The sequence below is a fragment of the Bactrocera oleae genome, chromosome 2 (genome assembly GCF_042242935.1).
Source record: "Bactrocera oleae isolate idBacOlea1 chromosome 2, idBacOlea1, whole genome shotgun sequence".
Classification (NCBI taxonomy): Eukaryota; Metazoa; Arthropoda; class Insecta; order Diptera; family Tephritidae; genus Bactrocera; species Bactrocera oleae.
This window is the reverse complement of record NC_091536.1, coordinates 16,632,971-16,657,192: the sequence shown is the minus strand read 5'-3', so window position 1 is coordinate 16,657,192 and position 24,222 is coordinate 16,632,971. Positions and strand designations below refer to the sequence as shown.

Below are 24,222 nucleotides of genomic sequence, written 5' to 3'. Positions count from 1 at the left end.
AGCATACAAATTAAACTGCCATAAAACTATCTGTGCTATTTCTCAATTTCCGCACATATTCATTTTTACTTTTATTATATATATTTTTTTTCAAATTAAATAAGCATATTTTGATTATCCTTATAAACTTTACTTTGTTTGCTAAATTTGAATTTCTCACAATTTATTTCATATTTGACAATAATTGTGAACAAGTGTTTGAGAAATATATATAAACCGCAAGTGTCAAGTCATAAACAAAAATATATGTACATTTAAATTTACACTTATATACATACATACATATGTAGGTATATGTAGACTGCGCGCTTGTTACAATATAGCACAAAATACAAATATATATGCTTACATATGTATGTATGTATGCGCTTATTGTTTATTTATAAATAATCAGAAAATACTGTTTTCTTCAAAATTATTATTTTTTCTCCTGCGCTAGACAACTAATTTGAGCAAATTGGCCGTGTGCTAAATATAGTTGGATAAACAAACACATATTTCAAAATAATTTATTTTTTACGAATTGTCGCCTGAAAGCTTGCATAGATATAGACAGGCAGATATAGTAATTTTTCTTTATTTATTTGTTTTTTTTTCAAAATTAAACTCGTAATGTTTGTACCAATTAAGTTTTAGAACTTTGATATCACTTAAATTTATTGACATGCTGAGGTCCTGGAGTAAAAAAAAATGCATAAATACTACTTATATTATTAATATTTTATATATAAATGTGCTTTATACATACATATGCATATGTAAATACATAATATATGAATATGAATGAAACAGAAAGTGCAGGTTTTTTTTTAAATAAAAATAATTGTTTCAAATCGATTTTTACTGTTTTTAAACAAAAAAGTTTTGTGATTATATAATTATGTGTGTATTTTTACGTTTTATTTTTTAAAATTATTTGAATTTTTGTAATTTATTTGATAGAAAAATATGTATATAATATAAAAATCGTGAATATTTTTGTTATTTGAATTTTATTCATGAAGAATATTTATTTTACCAAAAAAAATGTATTTCATTGTCTTTTGAAAAAATAATTAATTGATTTTTTTTTAATTCAAAACGTTTCCAAATTTTTTAATGAAAGCAATATATCAAAAAAATATTATTTCCAAATACTTATAAGTTAAAGTGTCATATATTTTAAAGAAATGGTATTATCTTAAATTTTCTTTTAAAGTCGAAGAAGCTTTTTTACACTAACTACTAGCAACTGGCAGTATTTCGGCCAATAAAAATTGTAATCAAATAAATTTATTTTATATTTTTTAATATTTATTTTATTTAATATTTTGGTTACCTAAATAAAAAAAAAATTATAATTTGTAAATCTCGGCACTTACATAACAATTTTTTATATTATTTTATATTTTCCACTTTTATTTTTAATTTTATTACTATTGTTTTTTTTTTATTTATTATTTCTTATATTTTTTTTATAATTTTTAACTCCCGACACTGGCATATATTGCAATTTTTAAAATTTATTTTATATTCAATTTTTTTTTATTTAAAAAAATTTTTTTTTATTTGTTATATAATTTCTAACCCTCGACACTTTTACAAATTTAAAATTATTTTATATTATCCACTTCTTATTTTTATTTGCATTTTTATTTTAATTTTTAATTTTTTTTTTATAATTTCTAACTCCCAACACTTACATTTGCATATATTTGAAAGTTTTTTTCCACGCTTAGTTTTAATTTTTTACTTAACTTTTTTTTTATAATTTTTAACTCCCGACATATTTCATAATTTATTTAGAATCTTCTATTAATTATTTTTATTTATTTATTTTTATTATATTACATCAACATACAAACGCTGCGCGTAACTGCTTATTTTTAAGGCTCTTGCCTCATATATTTCACCTATATTTATTTTTGAACGCGTCAATCTCAAAAATAAATCTCATTTCGCCTTAACGACGCAAATAATTCATGTTGAATGGAAAACTTTCAATAGCTCATTGCTGGCGCAGCAGGACACAATGCGGCAAATTTAAATATTTTATTGTTTATTTAGAATTTATTTACTAAGACATTTATTTTATCGCATGCATATATTTTAAATTAGTTGTGAAATAAAAGCCACATATGTATGTATGTAGGGGTGTATGTGTACACCCTTACTTAAAGATATTTTGCATATTTTACACCTGAGATAATTGAAAGCGTCAGCCATATTGAACGCTACACCATCTAAATTACGCCAGTGTCCACACATATGTGTGTGTGTGTGTGTGCGGCTTAAAAAATACAGCGCTGGCTAGACAAGTTCAGCTGTGTTGTACACAAAAATATGCAGTTAGCGATTTCTTGTAGCTTGGCGTCGATTACTGCGACTCCTGCTTGCCTGACTGCCGCATGATTTGCCTGCGGGGCGCAATTTGACGATCGCACCGCAACGTCTATGCGAGTGTAATTATAGTTTTTAATAACAAATAATAAATAATAGAAATAATTTAATCGTTTCACAGACTCTTAACGGGGCGTTGCACACACATACACACACACGCGCGTGCGCGCACAAACACTTGCAACTTTTATTAGTTGTGCCATATGCAAAGTAACTGGGTATTAGATTTTACAACACTACATACATATAAATATATTTTATATAAAACTATAATATAGTTGTGGCTGTAACTGTAAAATATGCTCTATTAAAATTATTTCCTTGTTTTTTTTTTTGTTTTTTTTTTGTTTTATTTACAATTTGAGGTACACTTTGTTGCTGTATTTCGCAATGCTGCATTAAATGCTTAAAGATATAGATTTATATGTAGAAATTTACGTGCACAAACAGTGGTGGCATAATAATTAGTGGAAATTGTAGAAAGGCAAAGTTTAAAGCCAAGAAAACGGCTTTTAGGAATTTTATAAATATTTTAAATTTTTGTGTGGTTTAAATTTATTTTATTTTGGTTAGGTTCAGTTGGGTTGTGTATGTGCTTGCGAAAACCTAAAGTTGTGATAAACAAGAAACAATGTTAACTTCGGTTGCACCGCAGCTATAATACCCTTCACAAACACAAAAGATTGCTTGCAAAAACCTGTTTGTGGAGCAGCTATATGCTATAGTGATCCGATCAAAAGGATTTCTTCGAATATTGTATTATTGGTTTAGACAATAATCCATGTCAAATTGCGTGAAGTTATCTCCGCAAATGAAAAAGTTTTCCGCACACGCACTTGATTCCGATCGTTCAGCTTGTATTGCAGTTATATGCTATAGTGACCAGATATTAGCAGTGCTCACAAATGAACAGCTTCTAGGTGGAAAATTTCAAATCGCTATCTTAAAATTTAAGGATTAGTCGCATATACATATACAGACAGACAGGCAGATGAACAAACAGTCATGGCTAAATCGACTCTGCTCGTTATGCTGATCATTTATACATATTTTTTATAGCGTTTTCGACGGCAAACTTAATATACCCTTTGCGAATAACTTACTTAAAATAATTATTTGCGAAAAAGTGTTTGAAAATATTTTACACAGTGTGCTAATTATGAAATTTTCTAATATTTTTATTAAATATTTTCGTATATAACCGCATTCAATTTGAAAAAAAAAAATTTTAAACAGTTTTTTTATAAAACAAAAAATTATTTTTTTTAAAATGTTTCTCTTAAGTATTCTAATTATATTAATTTGCGAAAAAAATTGTTCATAAATTATTTTTACCGTAAAAAAAACTTCGACAAAAAGATTTTCGTAAACAATTTTATTAAACAATATATTTTTAAATAAATATATATATTTTTTCCTTTTTATATTTTCTTAATATTGCATATACAGTTAACCTAATACTTCAGCCAACACAGAAATGCTACTTCTATTTTTATTTGTTATATATATTATTTTCTTTTCTAAATGCTACGAGTAAAATTTGAAAATTTTCGTTAATGACGGGCGTAAATAGTGTCTGGTCACTTGGCTATATGATGCAAAAATATAATTGTCGGTATTCATGGATGAAATTAGTATACACACAAAAGCAAAAAAAAATATAGCTTAATTAGAAGTAGCAAAATTTTGGCGAAACTGTGAGAGTTTAGCGCTTGCAAACATACACACACGCTGCAAGTGTCTAAACCTACTGAAAATAACTTGCAAAACGACGAATTGTATATACGAGTATATATGTATGTGTGTAAAGTCATTTAACGCTCAATAAAAATTCGCGTGCTATGAAAACAAAATAGCGGACGAATTCCTGCCAGCAAAACAAAAAAAAATCGCTACAAAAATAAAAAACCGACGCTTTTACACGAAATTACCAAAATACATAGAGACAAACATACATACATACATACATATATGCAGTAATTTGACTGACTGCCGCGTTGGCTTGCCGCGCGTATGACTTTGTAGTCAATTACAGAGCTGTAACGCCAACACACCCGCGCCTATGCAAATAAAAATGCACATTTACCGCTAATAAACTGCAACACGCCGAATGGCCAACAATAACAATTTGCCCAAAACGAAAATGTTTGAGCGCTTAGCAGCGACAAGTGATGAGAATATTATTATTATTTTTTATATATCTTTTTTTTCCATCACTTTTCTCATAAGCTTTTGCCTACAAATGATGCTTGAAAATATTGTGTACAGACACACACGCATATATGTGGCAGTGTGGCAACATTGTCGGCGTGTCTGCAGCGCTCGCAACGACATTAGCGACGGAAAATATGAAAATAGTCAGCCGTAAAAATATTTATAGTTTGTTTATCGGCGGCTTAAATATGCGGAGATTTTCTTTATGTGCACACAATCACACACAACAGCAAGCACTCTCCCAACACATTCTCCACAAACAAATTTATATGGCACACAACAATGCGGCAATAAATGCACAATCAATCCACATGACCACTGGCCGATTAACGGCGGCAACAAAAGCGACAACGGAACGGTCAAATGAGACGATTTCGGCGATGTTGTTGTTAGTGCTGTTGTTGCAATTTCTATTCCCATGTAAATGGTTTGCGGGAAATTGGTGTCTTACAATATTCATGTGTGTGTGTGTGTGTGTGTATGTGCGTAAGCATTTTTTTGGTTTAGCCCAAAAGTTTATCGTCGAATTTCCCATAATGCGCTTTTGAGTTGAGCTTGAGTAAACGCTTATTGTCTTTGACAAGCGCATTATGTCACAACTTGTGTTGTCCTAACAACTTAACAAATTGATGATTGCACAATTAGCCAGCCACAGGCGTTGCTCAGAACTCATCGTTATTTACTTAAGCGCTCAATAATAACGCCAAACACTGGTGGCAACACAAAAGCAGCTTCTCACGTCACTTGCGGTGCGAATGCAATATTTACAGCAGCAGCAGCACACACACACACACACGCATATATGATGAACGCATAAGCGCGCACCTATTAGCCAACAGTAGCCTGTTTAGTTAGTGCCTCACTTGGCCGCTGCGCATTTAAATTTAGAAAAAGTGAAAAAAAAAACAATTTAAAAAATAAATAAAAATAAACTTTTGACACATCACACGTCGCTCGTGTGGCCGCAAGCAAATATTTTCGTTTCTAATTTTTTATGAAAACACCCATATACACATATACGCAGAGAAGAGAAGTATGCAGTGATCGCCACTTGTCGCCACCGCCGACAGCTGCCGCGCTGTCACACGGGCATGTGAATGCAGTTGTTTGTTTTATTAAATTCTACTCAACGCACAATTTGTGCATTGTTGAATATCCATGACATGGAAAAAAACAAAACAAAAAAAAAAACAAAAGTGATATACTGTTGCGCTCCGGCATAAGAACACAGGCACCAAGAAAGCGCACTGAAAAAAGTGCTATGTTATGTATTGTGACACCTTGGAAGTTGGACAAGTAGGTTGTAGTTGTTGGGCTGTAGCAGAAAATGTTACTAAATGTATTTAAGCATGTAGATATTTATAGCCTAACGGTACAATATACGAGGAATTTCATTACAACAATAGGCTGCAGCCGAGTACCTTATGCTAAATTCTACAGATTAGTTTCCTTTTACTTTTTGAAAAAACTTTCTTTCGACCACTTAACCATTTGTCCACTAATTATATGCTGAACAGGGTATATAAGGTTGGCCAAAAAAAGTTTAACAGTCAGCATACCATATACAAGATGGTGAGCGTGACGAGCAGGGTTGTTCTAGCCAGGCCCGTCTGCTTGCATATACGCAAACTAGTCCCTCAGTTTTTAAGATATCGCTCGAAATTTTGAACAAACCTTTTTCTCCCTCAGAAGCTGCTCATTTGTCGGAACCGTCGATATCGGACTACTATAGCGTTCTTGTATGGGAAACTTTTTTAGTTGACAAGATATCTTCACGAAATTTTGCACAGATTGTTTTTTAAAACAACGCTAAAATATCTGAAAAAAATTTTCAGATCGGATCACTATAACATATAGCTGCCATACAAACTAATCGATCGAAATCAAGTTCTTTTATGGAAACGTCTGCATTTGCGAGCGGTATTCTAGCTGCAACCAAATTTATTGTTTTATAATAAATTAATTTTAAATTTTTTATATATTTTTTTTTTAATAATTTTAATGTTACCAATATACATTTCAAAAACTTGAAATATTTATTTACTACAAAAATTGATTTTTAAGCCGAAAAGAATCGTTATATAATTTTTTGATGAGTGCTGCGGCGTTGACAATTCACACCATTTTCATTGCCAGTTGAAAAATCTGATCCGTTACGGTGACGTAGGCTTGTTTGTCATGGAAACGGAGTTTGAAGTGCTCGCTGCCTTTGCTTAGCTCTTAGAGTAAGTGGCAGGTGCTTCTTTTACGTTATAATCGGTTTACGATAACACTTCTAAAGTCCTCTCATTATCTTTTCCCGGGTAGTAAGCTAATTAGTAGGAATTAGTTTAAAATGTTAAGAAAATATATATTCAAAATACCGAAGTCTACTTCGAAAAAGGCTATGTGATATGAGGATATTAAATCTGATTAATAGCTCTTCTACATACCGTTTTAGAGAGATCCAACAAATATTTATTAAAACTTTCTGAGCAAGCAAACTCCAAACTTTTATATATATGTATGTACGTTAGTAATAGCTTATGCCAGAGTTTTCGATATTACCACGTAGTCTTCGTTAAATATCGTTAACAATCTTTCATAATCATTGAAAAAAAAATGATTTTTAACTAATATTTAAGTAAAATTAAATTTTGATAAAAATAGAATTTCATAAAATGTTTTACATTTTTTTCGATAAAACCCAAACCCGTGCTCTGCAATTAAATTTGAATTTTTTATTTTTAATGTGTGTCATAAAAACTGCACATTACATACTTGCGAGCATATACGAGTATGTAATATAATATAATGTGCGCCTGTTTTCAGCGTCAAGATGTTAACATACGCGCTGCTATGCATTTGAAATCAATAAAAGTTTTAATGCATTTCGTGTGCGAAATATATTTCTAAATTGTCAGCAAAGTGACAGATTGTTATCAAAAAATGTGGAAAAATTACGAGCACAGGTAAAATTATGACTGCCACTGTTCGGTGTTTTATTTATAACGGCAAATAATGTGTTATTGTATTTTCTTATTTTTGACATTGCAAGCGGTTGTTTTTTCGTATTTACCTAAGCATTGCCAAATTAATCTGACAAGCACTATTTCAAATTGAAAACTTTGATTTCTTAACACTCAAATGAGGCAACTAACCACTTATGGAACTGAATACGCTGAAAAGCTGGCCTTAAAACAACAGCTAATTGCGCGAAGGTCAAATTTAAGACGAAAATATCCAAATGCATAATGCGCAAAACATTTAAAAAAAAAAAAATTACAAAAAAAAAAGCAATAAGCGAAACAAAGCACGTTGTATTGCAGCAAAATTATTTTTTTTGAAAAGCAATATTTAAAAAGAAACTTTAATATTTTAAATATACAAACACAATTTTTATAAAAAAAATAACCAAATAAATTATATATCCGCAAAATTATTTAATTTTTTAAACACTACTTTTTTAATTTTTTTTCTAATAATTTTATTTATATTTTTCCTAATTTAAATTTCTTTATGCTCTTATTTTAGTTAAATTTTTTTATAATTCAAATACTTTTATACACTTATTTTACTTAATTTTTTAATTTACTTCGATTAATTTTTTTGTATACTTCTTGTTTATTTTAAAATTTTTTTCTAATTTTTTTTCAATATTTTTTATTTGGAAATTTAATATTTTTTTTTATTTTAATATTTTTTTTCTTTTGTTTTATTTATATTTTTTCTGTTTAATTTTTTGTTTTGAATTTATTTATTCAATTTCTTAGAGTTTCTACACAAGCGCCAAATATATTTAAAAAGTTAGTCAATAAATGTTGAAATAAAAATATTTTACATAAAATCGCCAGCGAAATGTAAAATTTCCCAATAGCAACAAAAACAAAGACAACCAATATGCGCAAACCACACATTCAACTAGCCACAATAATAATAATAGTAATAATAACACAAATACAATAAAAACAGCAGCATATCACTCTTTATGGAGCCGTTAAGTAGCCAATATGCAAAAGTCCAAACCGGCGGCTGGTCCGCAACGATTCACTTCACCTCAAGTCAGCAGTTCGCTTTGCAGCAACTTGTGGCGCACTTTTTCAAATCCACTCAGACTGCCAAAAGCAAATCACAGCCGAATGCAACAACAATCAAAATTACAAAAACACTAAAAATAAATAAACATTAATATAAAAACGTTGTTTAATATCCACACACACACACACACACACATAGCGACTCAAAGCCAAGCAAACATGTAGATGCCTTTTTGCTACAAGAATCCATTGGTCCAAGCAACAAAAACACCAAATAATAAAAGTGTTCAAAATAAATATCGCTTAAAAGTCATGGAAAAAATCACAACATCGGCTTAAAGCATCAAGACAATCGTTGCAAGGCATATGCGACAGACGAGCCACCAAAAAGCGCAGAAGGCAGCCACCAACGCCTCTAACGGCAGCGCAGTTGACGGCACAGCAACGTAAAAGGTGCGTCTCGGCGGAGTTCTGTTACAGTGCTGTCGTGAACGCTTGGCAGCGGGAAAGAGCAAAAGAGCGCTTAACACCGCACAGCAACCAACGTCTACAACTAGTGACCGTAAGCCACAACAACAGTCACAGTTCAAGCTCTAGCACCTTCTCATCTTGAAACCGGTTGCATACTTAATTAAAATAATGCTGCCATATAACTTTGCATTATTGTTATTAACTTATTCCATTCTTAAATATTTTTACCCGCTCAAACTTTAATTTGGTTTGTGTGTGTTGGTATTTATAAAAGCCGATGGAAATGCCTATTTAGCTAGATATTAGCCAGCTTTAATATTGTCATTCATACTTAACGAATTGCTAATGAAATATTGTGTGCTCTTTGAGCGGGTTTTTGTGTGGTGCGGGTAGTGGGGTCATACATATGTGTGGCTACAGGAAGTCAACTTTTTGCTGTTAGCGCCGTGGTAAGTGGCGAATAATTCATTGTTGCGGGGCTAAAATTTTATATTATGCGCACAAATTGGGTAATGCACTTTATTGTTGTTTTCCAGAAATGAAATTTTGTTTTATAAAACATTTTTTTTCTCAATATATCTTGAAAGGGAACTTCTGCTAACTCCTAGCTACATACATCTTGAAATAAACTGACGTTACTTGCCGTCATATTAAGCTCAACTCTCTCACTTTTTTTTCAAATATTTGCGTTATTTTTTAATATTGAAAGTTTCACATAATGGAGATCGCAAAATACTTCAACTTTCAAAAAAATCGAATTAATTTAGTTTACAGCTAATACATTTATAAAACAATTTTTTAAATATTTTATTAAAATATTATGTTATATATAAAATTAATATCGTATTTATCTTTCACTGGCAGTATTTTAGGTAAAATTTTGCAGTTTTATTGGCATTTATTTGGTATTTTCCTAATCAGATTAAAGAAAATTTAATAGAAATTCAGTCTGTTGGGCAAAGTTTATAATTTTTCACATTTCTATTTAATTTAAGGGCATAAAAATCTGAAATTTAAAAGTTAACCTCAAATTTTAACGATATAACGATATAACGATTTTAACGATTATAACAAAAAAATTTTTGAACTTTTTTATCTATAAAGCAAAAAAAATTTTAGTTTTTATACCGAAAAAATTCAAATTTTTAAAACAAAAATATTTTTGTTTGGTTAAAAATTATTATTTTTCTTCAAAAAAATATATATTATATAAAGGTAAATCTTATGTGGCAAGCACGTTGAAAATTTAAACATTCAAATTGGTAATGGAAACCTTATTGAAGGCTTTTCTCCAGTTACCAACTCTGAAAGTAGCAAAAAAGCATAAATTTGTTTATACGTATGTAAACTAGAGAACACCAACAGAATATCAGCACTGCTTATATAAATCCCATGTGGATACATATAAATATATATGTATGTATATACTAAATCGCAACACCCGCTCCGCATAATGCTAAAAAGCAAGCTTTGCTGACAACCGTATCGAAATAAAAAGCCACAAAAAACAAGCAAAGTTGTAGCAAAACACGGACATATAAAGAAAACCACTTCTAAAATCTAGCCAGAGTATAAAGAAATCAAAATAAGCAACAACTTCGGAACTGCTGCATCATTTAAGAGGAGTGTCAATGATGTCTGCCGATCATAGGTACTCACACACAAAGCCATACATACATATGTATATACAACGACAGCCATTCACCAGTTACACAGCGCCATTCGAGCAGCGCTGCCAATGCCACCGACGCCACCAACTATTTAGTAGAGCACGGCTGAGCTGAGCTTAAATGCGGCTTTGCTGTTTGCTGAAACGAAACGTTCGTTCGCTTGTGATTCTTATGAGATGCTTAAATACAATTACATATGTACATGTGTATGTATGTATGTGTGTGTTTAGCTTGTGATTCACTGCTGTAGCAGTTAGTTGTTGCTATTTGATGCAAATTTTTTTGTTGAATATTGTTTTGTTTTGGGTTTTTTCAATAACTCTGGGACAATTTCAATGTATGTGTGCGTTTGCATGTATTTGCTTTCGATCAAGCTTTGCTGGTTTAGTCACAAATATGAATGAATTATTGCAATACAATATTGTAGCTATTGGAAGTGATTCTAATACTGTTTTTATAGATTTTTTATATCTCTCGATTCTTAACACTGGCTAGCTGTATTTATTTTCTTGTATTTCTTATTTCCTACAGTGAAACAAGATATGCATATTTTTCATTTTTTTCCATAACCTATTTTACGTTAATATTGAAAGAGATATCATAGAACAGAGAAAACACTTTTGCCGAAAGGTGGACATAAAACTTTTAACTTTGAAAAATATGGATGGAACGTTTAAAGTTTTTAAGAAATATATTTTTTCTAAATAAATACTTTTCAATATTCGTAAATTCTTGGTACTTGTATATAAATCGCATTTATCAAATATAGAATAAAGTATAAAAGTTTAACCTACATTTTGGTGCAATCATGATTAGCATAAACATTTCATTAACTCCAAGCTCTGTGTAATTTTGTATTTTTTTCTACGTATTATATAAAATATTTTAAAGTATTTAAAATTATTACGTATTTTAGCCTACATTTTGGCGAAATCAATGAAGTAAATAGTAGCCAATAAGCAAATTAGAAACCATAAAAGTTTAAATTATGCAGAGTCTAACCTATTTTTATAAATACAAAACTACTTTATATAAAAGGCTGCCAATAAAAAATAGTAAAAATCAAATAAATAACAAAAATTAGCCTACATTAAAGCGCAATCATTAAGATAAATTAATAGATATTTATTAAATTTCACAGTTGAACTTCCCTAGCTATTTTAGGAAAAAATGGTTGTTTGGATGTGCATTATTATACGGCGTTTTAAGTTTATGAATAATATTGCTGATTTTTACTTCGTGAAATGGCTAAAATATTATCAAAATTCCTTAAGGTAGGCAACGTTTTATTTTTACAGTAATTATTTTAATTAGTTACAGCGTAAGCTAATTGAAAATCGTTGCATAGTTCTACACAAGTTGAAAATATGCCACAAAATTAATTTAAAAATTCTTTGAAAGAGATTTTTAATACAGTATAAATTTTTTTTACTTAAGACAGATTGAATGATATTTTAATTATTTTACTGAGAAAATGTACCTACACTTCTATTATTAGCAGATATTCGCCACGTTATTAACGTGAATAATTTTGCATAAATATATTGCCACATCGCTTAAAAATAAAACAAACAAGAAAAATGGAGCGCTCGCACACTTCGGTTTCACTTCTGACCGTTGATAATACATACTTAAGTGCTCGTACACACTTCACGGCAATTCCGTCAATGAATAACTCGTACAATTTGCAAAAGCTTAATAAACAAAGAGAGAAAAAGTGCGTTTTTTTATTTATTTAAATAAATATATGCGCACAGTAGTTATTTTAGCGCAGAGATTCTGACATCAAGTGCACTTCAAGCGAGGAGCAAATGGTTGAAAAGAGCTTCCTCTACATAAATATTAAATGCATATATATGTACCTAGTAATATATATATATATGTAAATATATATGCATGCATGGAGGCGCTAAAAATTTATTAAATAAAAGCGAAAAATGTCGACTAAAATGAGTAGCCGTGAGGTCGACGCTGAGGTTTCGACTACTACGGGTATATACAGATATAGCTGTATGTTTGCCTATAGCTTGGTACTCGCGTTGAAGTTGTTGTAGCGACACTGCTTGATATTGGCGGGCTGCTAAAGTGATGTTTTGTCAAGCGCCATGCAGTTCAAGTGAACAGCATTATGAGGAGCTGAGAGGCTGTTGGATTTTATTTATAAATTTTTTTTTTTTTACACAATAATATATTTTTGAATTTTGGTTGATATTTATGATAATAAGCCTTCATTTTTTTTGGAACTTTTTGGGTTCGCGAATTTGTTTCGAGTAAATTGGTACGACTTTCGAAGTGTTGTCATGATTTTTACGAAATAATGCCAACATCTAAACGCTAAGCGTTCAAGCATAACAACGCGTCACTCGTCTAATTTATGACATATTTAAAAGACAATAGAAAACCATAAAATAATCAATTTCGACATTTTGTATGCCGTCAAGTGAAATTCAATTAAACGCATGAAATTAAATTAGTGACATCAGTGATGGCGGTGAGGCATTTATTCGTATGTACTTACCAACATATGAGCATAGACATAGCTAGAGTTAAGCTCTGAGTATGCATATGAGCACCTAGCTCTGTATACAAGTATATATGTATATACAAGTATACCTATATGTATGCTAATATATATCTCGTATATGTATGTATGTACAGCTTTCGTGTGTAAATAATGGCAAATTAATGTCGTTTTCCAAAGTAAATTGTCAAGTGATATATTTTACAACTTTTTAATAGTAAAAAAATTGGTATGCTACACTAAAGATGAACACATAATACTTACATATTTATGAAGATATATACACATAAAAGTGGCAATTGCCCATTCACATATATATTAGACATTTTTATGAGACAATTGATGCGCATGCGCGCATGCTTTTAGCGAATATTCACAAAAGTATGACTTGTTTCTACACACACTCTCTCACAAATGCACACTTACACACACACATCTGAGACTGTCGAAAGTGGGTCAGTGCTGATGGACTTGAAGACAAAACGCCTAGCACACAGCTTGCCAAAAAGCATTATGGGAACTGGAACACTTTGGTAGCTGGTTTATGCGCAAGCCGCCCGCACTTTATTGAGCAGAAACCTCCCTCCATGAGTTCACACTGCAAAACATATGTATGTGTGTGTGTGTAAGTTACTCGTGCTTCTTTATTTGGTAGGCTCCTTCTTTACTCGGCCCGTTGTGTTTAAGTGCTTAATCGATTTTAATTCAATTGCATACAACAACTAGTAGTTCTAAACACTGTTGTTGCTGCTGGCGACACGTTGCAATTGTTGGCGTGGCGCTTAGTTGTCAGCGCATTCGTTGGCACGATTGAGTATAAAAGTGACTTGATCGGCTGAGTGCGTGTCGTGTGTGGGTGCACAGTTGTCAGACCATTTGGTGGCTGATATTTTATACTATGATCGTTGTTGCTGTCGTAAATAATCAAATAAATATGTAATGAATGAGTTGCTAGTTTCTATTATTTGTAACCATAAACGTCTGTTAGTCGAAATTTTTTAAGTATTGTAATTAGTAATTGGTTTTGAACAACCTTTTATATGTTGCTGCTTGGCAATAGAAACATCTAATTGCTGTCAAAGCAATCCAATTAATGTTTAGTGCGCAAGATTTTGACATTTGTTCACAAGAAAACGAGACTGTAATGACAATTGAAATTAAAAAAAATATATATATTTTAAATTAATGAAACTTTAATTGTCCTTAATAAAATACAATTAATTAAATTATTTGCTTAAAAGAACATTGTAACCGACTAATGTGTCGCCAAAATGTATCCATATATTTTGGCTCCCTTAGAAATGAGAGTTATTATTATTTTGGATTTTTTTTTCATTAATGCACTAATTTTCAACGAAAATACATAAATCACTTAACTTTTATCGACGACACACACCTTTTGCAAATATTTTTAAGTTTATTCGACTGAAAAAGTTTTAATTAAAATTTTTTAATTAATTTTGATACCATCAGTTAGAAATCCAAACTACATAAATCAATTTAAAACCCCGCAATATTTTAATAATACTGTATTAGTGGAAAATCACTTATTTAAGGTATATCTAAGACGCACACCTTTCGCACACTGATTTGAAAACAATTTAGCTGACACTAAGTAACAAAACTGGTTGACATATAAATCACTCACACTCTATTGAAGACACTTACTTTATGCACGCTCTCATGAAGAATTAAAGAGTGGGTATTAAAAATAAATTTTGCCAAAAAATAAACTTTTTAGCATTCAAAATTTTCTAGCTTAGTTTTTCTTTAGAAATAATTATATTTTTACTTATACATATATATTTGTAAAGAATATGAATCCTAAATCCTGCTCTAAATCCTAAAGAGTAGCTTGTATTATAGGTATGTTGATAAATTTTCATTATATAATATATTAACCTTTAGTTCCTTTTATGTTAAAAAATAGTTTGTGGAATAATGCTTAAAACATATTTTTGAAAAATCGGAGTGGAAACTCAACTAACATTTTATTTACAAAATATTTAACTTACAGTATTCTATTTTGCCTGTAAATTAGCACAATACAGCTCTTAATTAATACATTTAAATAAATGAGTTAATATGTTAAATAGCTTTTGAAAACTGTAGTGCTTTCTTATCTATTTATATTTATACAAATATCTTACTTTATACTTAAAACTAGTAAACTAAACATTCTTTTACGCTTCTGCTTGCAGGTGGCGTAGCCCCTGGAACCCCATCAGCGGCCATGATCATGGAAGGGCTTGAAACCCTTGTGGCGCCATCGCATCACGCATTCCTACTAACCGAATCCGCCGCCGCCGCACACTTTAATGTGCTGAGCTTCGATACGTGTCTCTTTAAGACCACCGCACAGACTAGTCCCTCGACCGCGGCCACATCGGCGGCCACCTATCTCAGCACCCCATCACATACATTTGGCGGTGGCCATTTGGGTGCCGCTCAAACGCTACTCCACTACAATCTCTCGACGGCGAATAATAATCATCAGACCGCCATTGCGTGCAGCAGCAGCAGCAGCAGCAGCGCGTGTAATACACCGACCACCAATAATATTGCTACATCCGCAGTAGCAGGTACAAATTCAGCGCTGAGCGCTGCTATTTCACGCACAAATTTCACGCGTATTGTCAACAACAACAACAGCAGCAGCAATAGCAACAGCAGCAATAACAGCTGTAATACAGTAGCGACCGCCGTGCAGCAGGCAAACGCGGCGCTAACATCACCAACTCTCGCGGCAAGCGCCATCACGGCAGCCAACAGCACAAATAATAACAGTAATAATAGTGGACGCAATTCCGCTACACATTTGAGTCTGCTCAATACCGCACAACACAGTCCGGGCAGTCACGCGGCAGCCAGTTTAGGTGGCGTCGTCGCCACTCCCAACGGCGTAGATATCGTCAGCGGCATTGTCAAGCAGTCATTGCCGTCGGACGCGCAGTGCGGTGATACGCAGACGGGCGATCTGAATACGCCCGTCACCACATCCAACGATATTCCTTCATTCTTCGGACCGTCAACCATTGTTGAGCCACCACCCATTACAGGTAAGAAGCGCTTGCGAAATATATTTACAAACTAAATACCTTCTGAATATTGATTGTATAAATTAAGCCGCGATCGTGACAAGTCTGCACTGCTAAAATGTTTTGTTATATCAATCTTAAATCGGTTTCATATAAATTATGATGCGCGAAACCTGATCTAATTTAAAAGCTTACAAAACGCTGACACATTTCACTGCTGATTAACATTGAAAAATCATTTCGCTCACTATGGACAGGTTCTGTTTGTACCGAGTTTTTTTAAAGATATTTATGTTGTTGCTCAAAAGTGTCTCTTGCTATATTTTTGACATTTTATTAATTCAAATAGTTGTTAGAAGTGATAAACGCTTGCGTCGGTTTTTTTTGCAGTCTATTGGTTTTCAATTACAATTGATTTATGGAGTTAAATAATTAGTCACTGCACTGGAGACATTCTAAAATATAAAAAAGTTATGAAAATTTTACAAAAAAATTATGCATATCGAAACGTTGAAAGATTACTGTTGTAAAGAAAGTTGAAGATTTATGTGCTTCAATTTTGAAAATGAGCTTCAATTATAAAAATATACGAACCCTCGACCCTATAAATAGTCTGAATCCTGTGGTCTATCGCATAGTGTAGATATGAGAAGAGCGTGAGTAAAACTCGTAATTTTTCGGTTAGTTTACCGATTACCATCACATAATCGAGCCATAAAGTTTCACTTCCGATAAAACTTAACTCTCCTTCACATATACACATCCTTTTTTCATTCTACCAACTTCGACCTAACCTTTCAGTGCACACACAACAACTACTACACGACTTTGTAGCAACAACAACTGACTATTACGCGCAAGTGTATAATTATTTTCTTAAAATATTAAACAAACAAATTTGCAAACAACGAAAATTGAATATCATACAGTACATATTCACAGATACTCACACATACTTACTTGCGAAATTCCTTGTTGAAGTGCCGCTGTGCTTCGGTATTGTGTCGAATAAAAATTTTATCTTAGCTAAGTTGCGTTCCATTTTTGACTAATCATGCCTTGATTCTGCTGAGTGTTTAAGTTAGTGCTTTTTTCCTCTTATTTATCTGTGTCTTGCATGTTTGCATATTTTTCGTCCAATTTTTATTTACTTTATTTTTATTTCCGTTGTTTATCTCGTGATTGTGTATGCTTTGGCGCGCTGCTGAAAAGACACTTCGAACTCTCGAGTGCTGTGTTAAGGGCACTTAAGATCTTGTTAAAACATGTTATTTTCCATGTTTTCACTTTTAAATTGTTTTTATTGTTTTTAAGCTATTTTTGTTAATATTGTGAAAACAATAATCACATTGTAGTAATTCTTTTTTACAGACAAGAATTTGTTTGTCAAAATTATTAGTTAAATTTTACAACATTTGCAATGATTTATAGTGGCTTTCTTGAATCATTTGTCTGCTTGTGAGTGATCTCTTCGAGGTTACAATAAATTTTGAGTTATTTACTTTTAGAAAAAAATTGTCATAAATTATTGCAGCTGCTCGATTTACATAGCCGCTGAAAGGTGTTGTCTCAGTTGGACATATGTATATGCGAAGCGATTTAAGGTCATTTTATTTTATTTTTTGTCTTTTATTTGTCCGAAAAATGAGCAAATGTTTTTTTCCAACTTAAAGGAAAATTAGTTTTCAAAATTAATACAGATTTTCTTATTGATCTGAAATTTCATAATTAAACACACCTCGTAGATATTTTATATGCTGATACGGTGGCAACACTCCTACAATAAATTCTTATTTGCAAAAATAGAATTTTAAATTTGTTCTATTTTTTCAAAATGTTGTTAAAAATTCTTATTTTTTTCACAAATGAAAAGCATTTTGCGATATTTTAATTTATCAATATAATATTTTCTTTGTATTTTTTTTATTTTTTACTTTTGAATATCCTTATTATTTTGTAGCTCAAAAAAAAAAAAAATTATATACAAAATAGCAGTCATTTTATATTAGAAGAATATGGCAAGACTGTTTGGTCTTTTTCTTATAAGAAAATACTTAAAAATTACATTATTAATATTTAAGTTTTAAATTAAGCTTAGCGATGCCAGTATCCACAATTATTTCGCAGAATTTTAGCTTCCTTAAATAATATTTTTTGCTAATTTTTTTCTCAAAAAGAAACATTTTGCCAACTGAAATGCTAGTAAGAAGCACGCATATAGTTACTTACAAACATATTCATACACTTAGGGACATACTCGACAACCCCAACGATAACTGTTTATCAGTCACATTATAGTAGTAACGGTATTAATTAATCGTGTCTTATATACTATTAAACATTTCCGTTCAGTGTCAATGTTTCCTCAGGCCTTATGCCACAACTACTGGGTCGTTATCACTAACGGCCACGCTTCGCTTCTTACTAGCGCAGACTGCCGTAGCGCTGATCTCGTGCTAAATACGCTCATTCTAATTGAATTAAGAAATGTATTTGATACGGACATCTGTGATCTCGTATAGCACTCATGAATGTGAATTTGCTTAATACAGCAACCCCCGCCCGGTCACAAAACTACATACTTGTCCAGTTTTATTATACTTTTTTCTCAAAACTTCGTTGGAAAACAAAGCAGCGTAAATGCTAAGAAACGTCAAAAATGTAAATAAAAAAGCGCAGCAAATTGAATTTAATTGATATAGTAATTTCAGAAAGGAAATACAAATTTCATAATATTTCCCACTGCACGCAAATGGCGACAAGACTAGACTAATGTATTGTGGACGCTTTTAACTGGGCATTTATGTGCATTTGGTTTGCATAAATTAGTTTCTTTATGTTATAACAAAAATATATTTTCGATTTTATTTTATATTTCTTTTTCTTATATAAATTAAAAAAAACTGGTATGAATTTTGGTTTTTTTAATTATATTAATTAGTTATTATTATACCAGTAAAATTTTATTTTTATTTTTTTTTATATTTTAATGCAGTTGCTTCCCATTAATTCCGCAAATCTACAACAAGATAAAATCAGGGATAGTTTTTAACCAGCTGCTTTGCGGTTTCAAGAGCATAGTCCCTAAATTTTTCTGAATTAATCTTGTGACCCGCAGATATGGCTTGCAACAAAGTTGAAGCTCTGAGCATTAAGTCTTTATCAATTCCCGTAATAACTGCATATACAAGTACTTGTATATTAGGATTATTGAGAACACACAAAATACAGCACAACAACAGCGCAGATTATATGGCAGCTACACTTAACTTTTTCATTACCTTAAGACAAACATAAATACACTTAAAAAGAAATGGATGGCGGAATCGTGGGGGACCACAACTAAAATTTTTGTTAACATATTAAAGACTCACACAAAATGCATAAAATACAGAGTAAACTAAAGTATCCATTTAAGAAAAACTGCAACAGAAGTTAGTTTTTGTTAACTTTGTAAGATAAAATAAATACCTTTAACTTCAAAATTCATTAAAAAAAATTGAAATTTTGAAAATGAAACGTAAAAGATCGCCTGAACACTTTGTACTTCGCTTTTGTTATGAAACATTCGCACTGCGTGAATCGCTCTTAAAAAGTTAATAAGTGAGCACAAATTCAGTGCTATTTTTAGAAAATTCCGTTAGATTTCCAGAAAAAACCGGTTTGCCATCAAGAAGTTTTGACATTTTAGAAACAACTTGCTTACTTTTTAGCTATTTTTTTAACATGATGTTTTATATTTTTGGCCTAAGGGCAAAACCATTGTGCACTGTCACATAGTTATATAGCTACAAGTAAGAAATTTAAAAAAATGTTGCCTACAATTAGGCGCATGTAGCATTTTAACAAGATCAGCTGACTAATATGTTGCAAACTGCGTGATAAACCCTAAAAGCGATAATAATTCCAAATGTTTTATTTATTAAAGGTGTTACATGACTCCAGAACAACTGAAATACACCTATTTTTTACATTTTTTACGGCGAGAACGGGAATTAATTCCAACTATTGTGTGGGAACTTTGTAATATCTTAAATTACCCGTTTAGAAGATTTTTCGATACGATTTAAGTCAAACTGTTGTCTAAAAGACCTGATTTAAATTTCGAGCGTCGATTCGGATAAAGTTTTTGTTAATTTTAAGACTGCAAAAAAAATTTAAATTTTTTTTTAAATTGATACATAAAGCTTAAGCTCTTTTATATGTATACAATTTTCAAAATAACAAGTTTAAGCTATTTTATATACAGTGTTTTATACAAAAAGCTGAAGTTGTTTTATATACTCTACAGCTTTAAAAAACAAAACCTTTTTGGCCTTCTCCGTCTTTGTAAAAATGTTTCATTAAAACGTAAGCTATAAGAATTATTTCGGCTAAAGCAAATAGTTAAATTATTTTATTTTTAACAGAAAGAAATCGAAATATTTTTTTAAATATTTTCCTGCGTCTTCTTTACATTTCTGCATAACGCTTTTCTATTGCCACCTTAATATTATATAAAATTAGCCACGGTATAATTCATTTATTAAAAAAAAAATGCCTGCATTCAGCAGCAATTAATTACTTAATATTTCTTAATTACACATATATTTTATGATATATGTATCAATACAGTTGCGGCTAAAAGTCTGAAAACAGTTTCGTATACGTAAATGTGTTTCTTCAACAAAAACGGAGAACAAAAGCGACAAAAAAATCGAAAAGAAAAAATCCAATAAAATACATTTATTAGCTATGAATACATAAAAAGTTGCTGTCATCATAAATTTTACAAAACATTTAATTTCGTAATTCAGCAAGTGAAACGAACGGCAGCAATGGCCACAACAACAATAGCAAGTAGGCAAGAGGCGAAAGAAAATTTCTGGTGTGCCCACGCAAATAGAAAATGTTGCATTGTTTTTGGAAAAGTTAGGCAGTGCAGAAAAAAAGATTGACAAAATGTTTGCCTGTGTTTGTGTGTGTGTTGACGCTAAGTGACCAAAATATACAGACTTGCTGCTGTTTGTCACATTTAACTGTGCTTCACTGAGTTTCGAATTTATTTTGCTTTAATTTAAAAAAAAATTTATTTTGATTTTGTATATTTTTGTTGCTATAATTTTTTATTTCTTCTTCTGCAATGCTTTTCCACTACTCTTGTGTGCGTTTTGCCAGCTTAAGAGTTGCAAATATTTCATACGAATGCAAAACATTTTTCTTGTACTTAGTGGTCTTCTTCTTAATAGTATATATATACTTTTTTGTTTGACAATGATGAAGTCGCTTTTAATCGCCAAACTTGGCAACGCCAAACGCATTTTTCATGTCACAAACTGGCAGAATCGCCAACAAGCCTCAAAGTGCATTAAGAACAATAAAATAATATTAACTCGTCCGGACGCAATGAACTCAGCGGCTAAAACATGCACAATATATCATATACATGCACACGAAGATGTATACATATATAATTACTAGCTGAAAATAAGCCATAAAATTTTGGCAATTTATAATAATTTATTAGCAACGCGAAAAGATTTAAATGCAAGTATGTGTATGTATATGTATGTGTTGCAAGTAATAACTGTCGAAGGAACTTGCACTCATTATTTTTATCATGCTCCTCTTTAACAAAACGGACTGACGTCTGCTTGTGTTGCTGACGTTGCAAATTTTATGTTAAAAGCTCTTAAGCATAATGGATTCATTAGAAAATACTCGTAACTCTCTAAAGTTTCAACGAATTCCCCTAAAACGGTAGTTCACACAAACCAAACAAAAAAAAACAAAATCCGAAAAATAATTAAATATTACCGTATTATTCGGAAGTGGTGCAAAGTTCAGGCAACTTCTACGAAGATCCGTTTAGTGCGCATACTCAAAGAAATACAGTGCGCCGCGAAACATGCTATCAGCAATGAGTAAATGCTCAAGTTGGTGAGTAATTTTAGATTTGTGAGGTGGGTTTCAAGCGTTACAGAGCGCAAAAAATGTGAGAAGTCGGTGTCAAAGCTTATGCTGATAGCAACACTCAAATACTTACATAGTATTTACTCCATATAAAAAAATAAGAATTATTATATTATGGTTCTCAATAAATTATCACGTTTAATGTGAAATACATTCAATTATTAGAAATTTTAGCAGTGAACACTGACATTCAAACAAAATGAGTCAATACCAATACCCAGAACAAACAAAAAAAAGAAGAATATTTTACATCACATAAAATACCAGTTAATACCAAGATTTCGTAGTTCCAGTTAGTCACATGGGATCAAAGTCAGTTTCGAAGTATTTAAAGCGCGCTCTCGCTCACAGCAGTATTCTACCGATTTCTCTACGGCGCATAAAAGTTTCCCATGAACATAATTGCACATCAAATAAAAATTTATTAAATTTATTTCAACTTAAATTCTATAGTAGATTTCTAATGCTTAGTACTTTGTTAGCTTCTCATTTAAGAGAGTTTATCGATATATATATGTATAAGTATATTTTTTTTTAAGAGTTTCATGCTATAACAGCACCTAACGTTGCCTTTCTTAATTTTTTATGTGTGGAACTATTCTAATCATCATTCCTTATAACGGAAAATATATTACTTTAGTTTAGCGGCTGATCCTCGCGACGGCGGTCTCACTTAGATGATTGTTGTTGTGAAAAGTGATGGTATTGATAAGTGGGTAAGCGATATGCGTTCAGCTTTCGTGTATAGATTGCCGAAAATTAATTATTTATACCGGACGAATAGTACCGATGCTATTCGGCTGTAAGTTTTCTAATGTATATCAGCTTTATGGTCACTGTTCCAGCTAGATTGCAGATAATACAAAAAGTCACTGAGAACTGTTCGGTTTTCGTGCGTAGCTCGTTAAAACGTGTCAATGATAATTCTGATGACAATTTCATATAAATCGTATACGCTGTTAAGCTACATATATAGATTGCTATAGTAGTGAAAGTGTAAATCGATGAAAGACTAGACAAAGGGCTTCTTTATTTAATCACAAGCGATCATATACACTTTTACAAAGTAAAAATGTGTACTTAACTGTAAGCAACAATAAAAGCATAAAAACTCGACTCGCTGTTGCACATATCACAGGCTTAAATAAACACATGAACAACGATATATGAAACTAAACAAATATAATAGCCAACAATCGCCATGAATACAAACCTGTAATTAAAGCAAGAACAAAATAAAAACTAAGATACAAAAACAAAAACAAAAACGCATAAAAATAAAAGTGCGATAAAATGCCATTTGGGAATACTTCACACTGCGGCAATAAGAGCGCTAGCTTTGACAGCGCCATCGAAGAATTCTTTCCAACAAATATAGGCATGGCATGTACTATGTTCTTTTTTACTTATCACTGGTGGCATATATACAATTATATTATGTAGCTATATATGTATGTTTGCGGCATTGCTCATAAACACTGCAACAAGTGTTCACATGCGAACGCAGGATTGATGTCAAGCCACATTTAAAGCGCATTGCAACTCAATCAATTCGCAACCGAAGAATAACGCGAATGCTTGTAATGCAGACAATGCAATACGTATAAGAGAAAAAGTCGAGAAAAAATCTGCAACGGCAAGAGAGTGTCCAAGCATCGGTGTTCGGAATGTAATTAGTCTTCTTTGCACGCCAATGTTGTGCTTTATTCGCACTTTTTTGCCCTTCATTTGATGCTTCTGATGCTTTGGTGGCAATCAACATTATAGCCAACACACTTGTTGTTGTTGCTTTCCAATGCTTTGCTGCGGCGCTCGATGTTTTTCTTGTGTCGCAATTCGCAATTGAAGCTACTGCTGCCGACCTCCCGTGTTGATTTCTCGCGAAACGCGAAGGAGCGTCCAGCTGACTGGCTCTCTAGCTGGCTGGTTGGCAGCCACTGAGTTGCTGGTTGCCGTCTGGC

The 24,222-nt window shown here is 31.7% G+C and overlaps 1 protein-coding gene across 2 annotated transcripts in view; it reads left to right on the top strand.

Moving 5' to 3' along the window:
- Positions 1–24,222, top strand: part of sr (stripe) — a 124,169-nt gene that overhangs the window by 97,506 nt on the left and 2,441 nt on the right. For both annotated transcript variants that reach the window (XM_070109940.1, XM_070109938.1), the window contains exon 4: positions 15,473–16,330. In XM_070109940.1, coding sequence (XP_069966041.1) covers positions 15,473–16,330 — 858 coding nt within the window. The remainder of the gene's footprint in view (positions 1–15,472; positions 16,331–24,222) is intronic.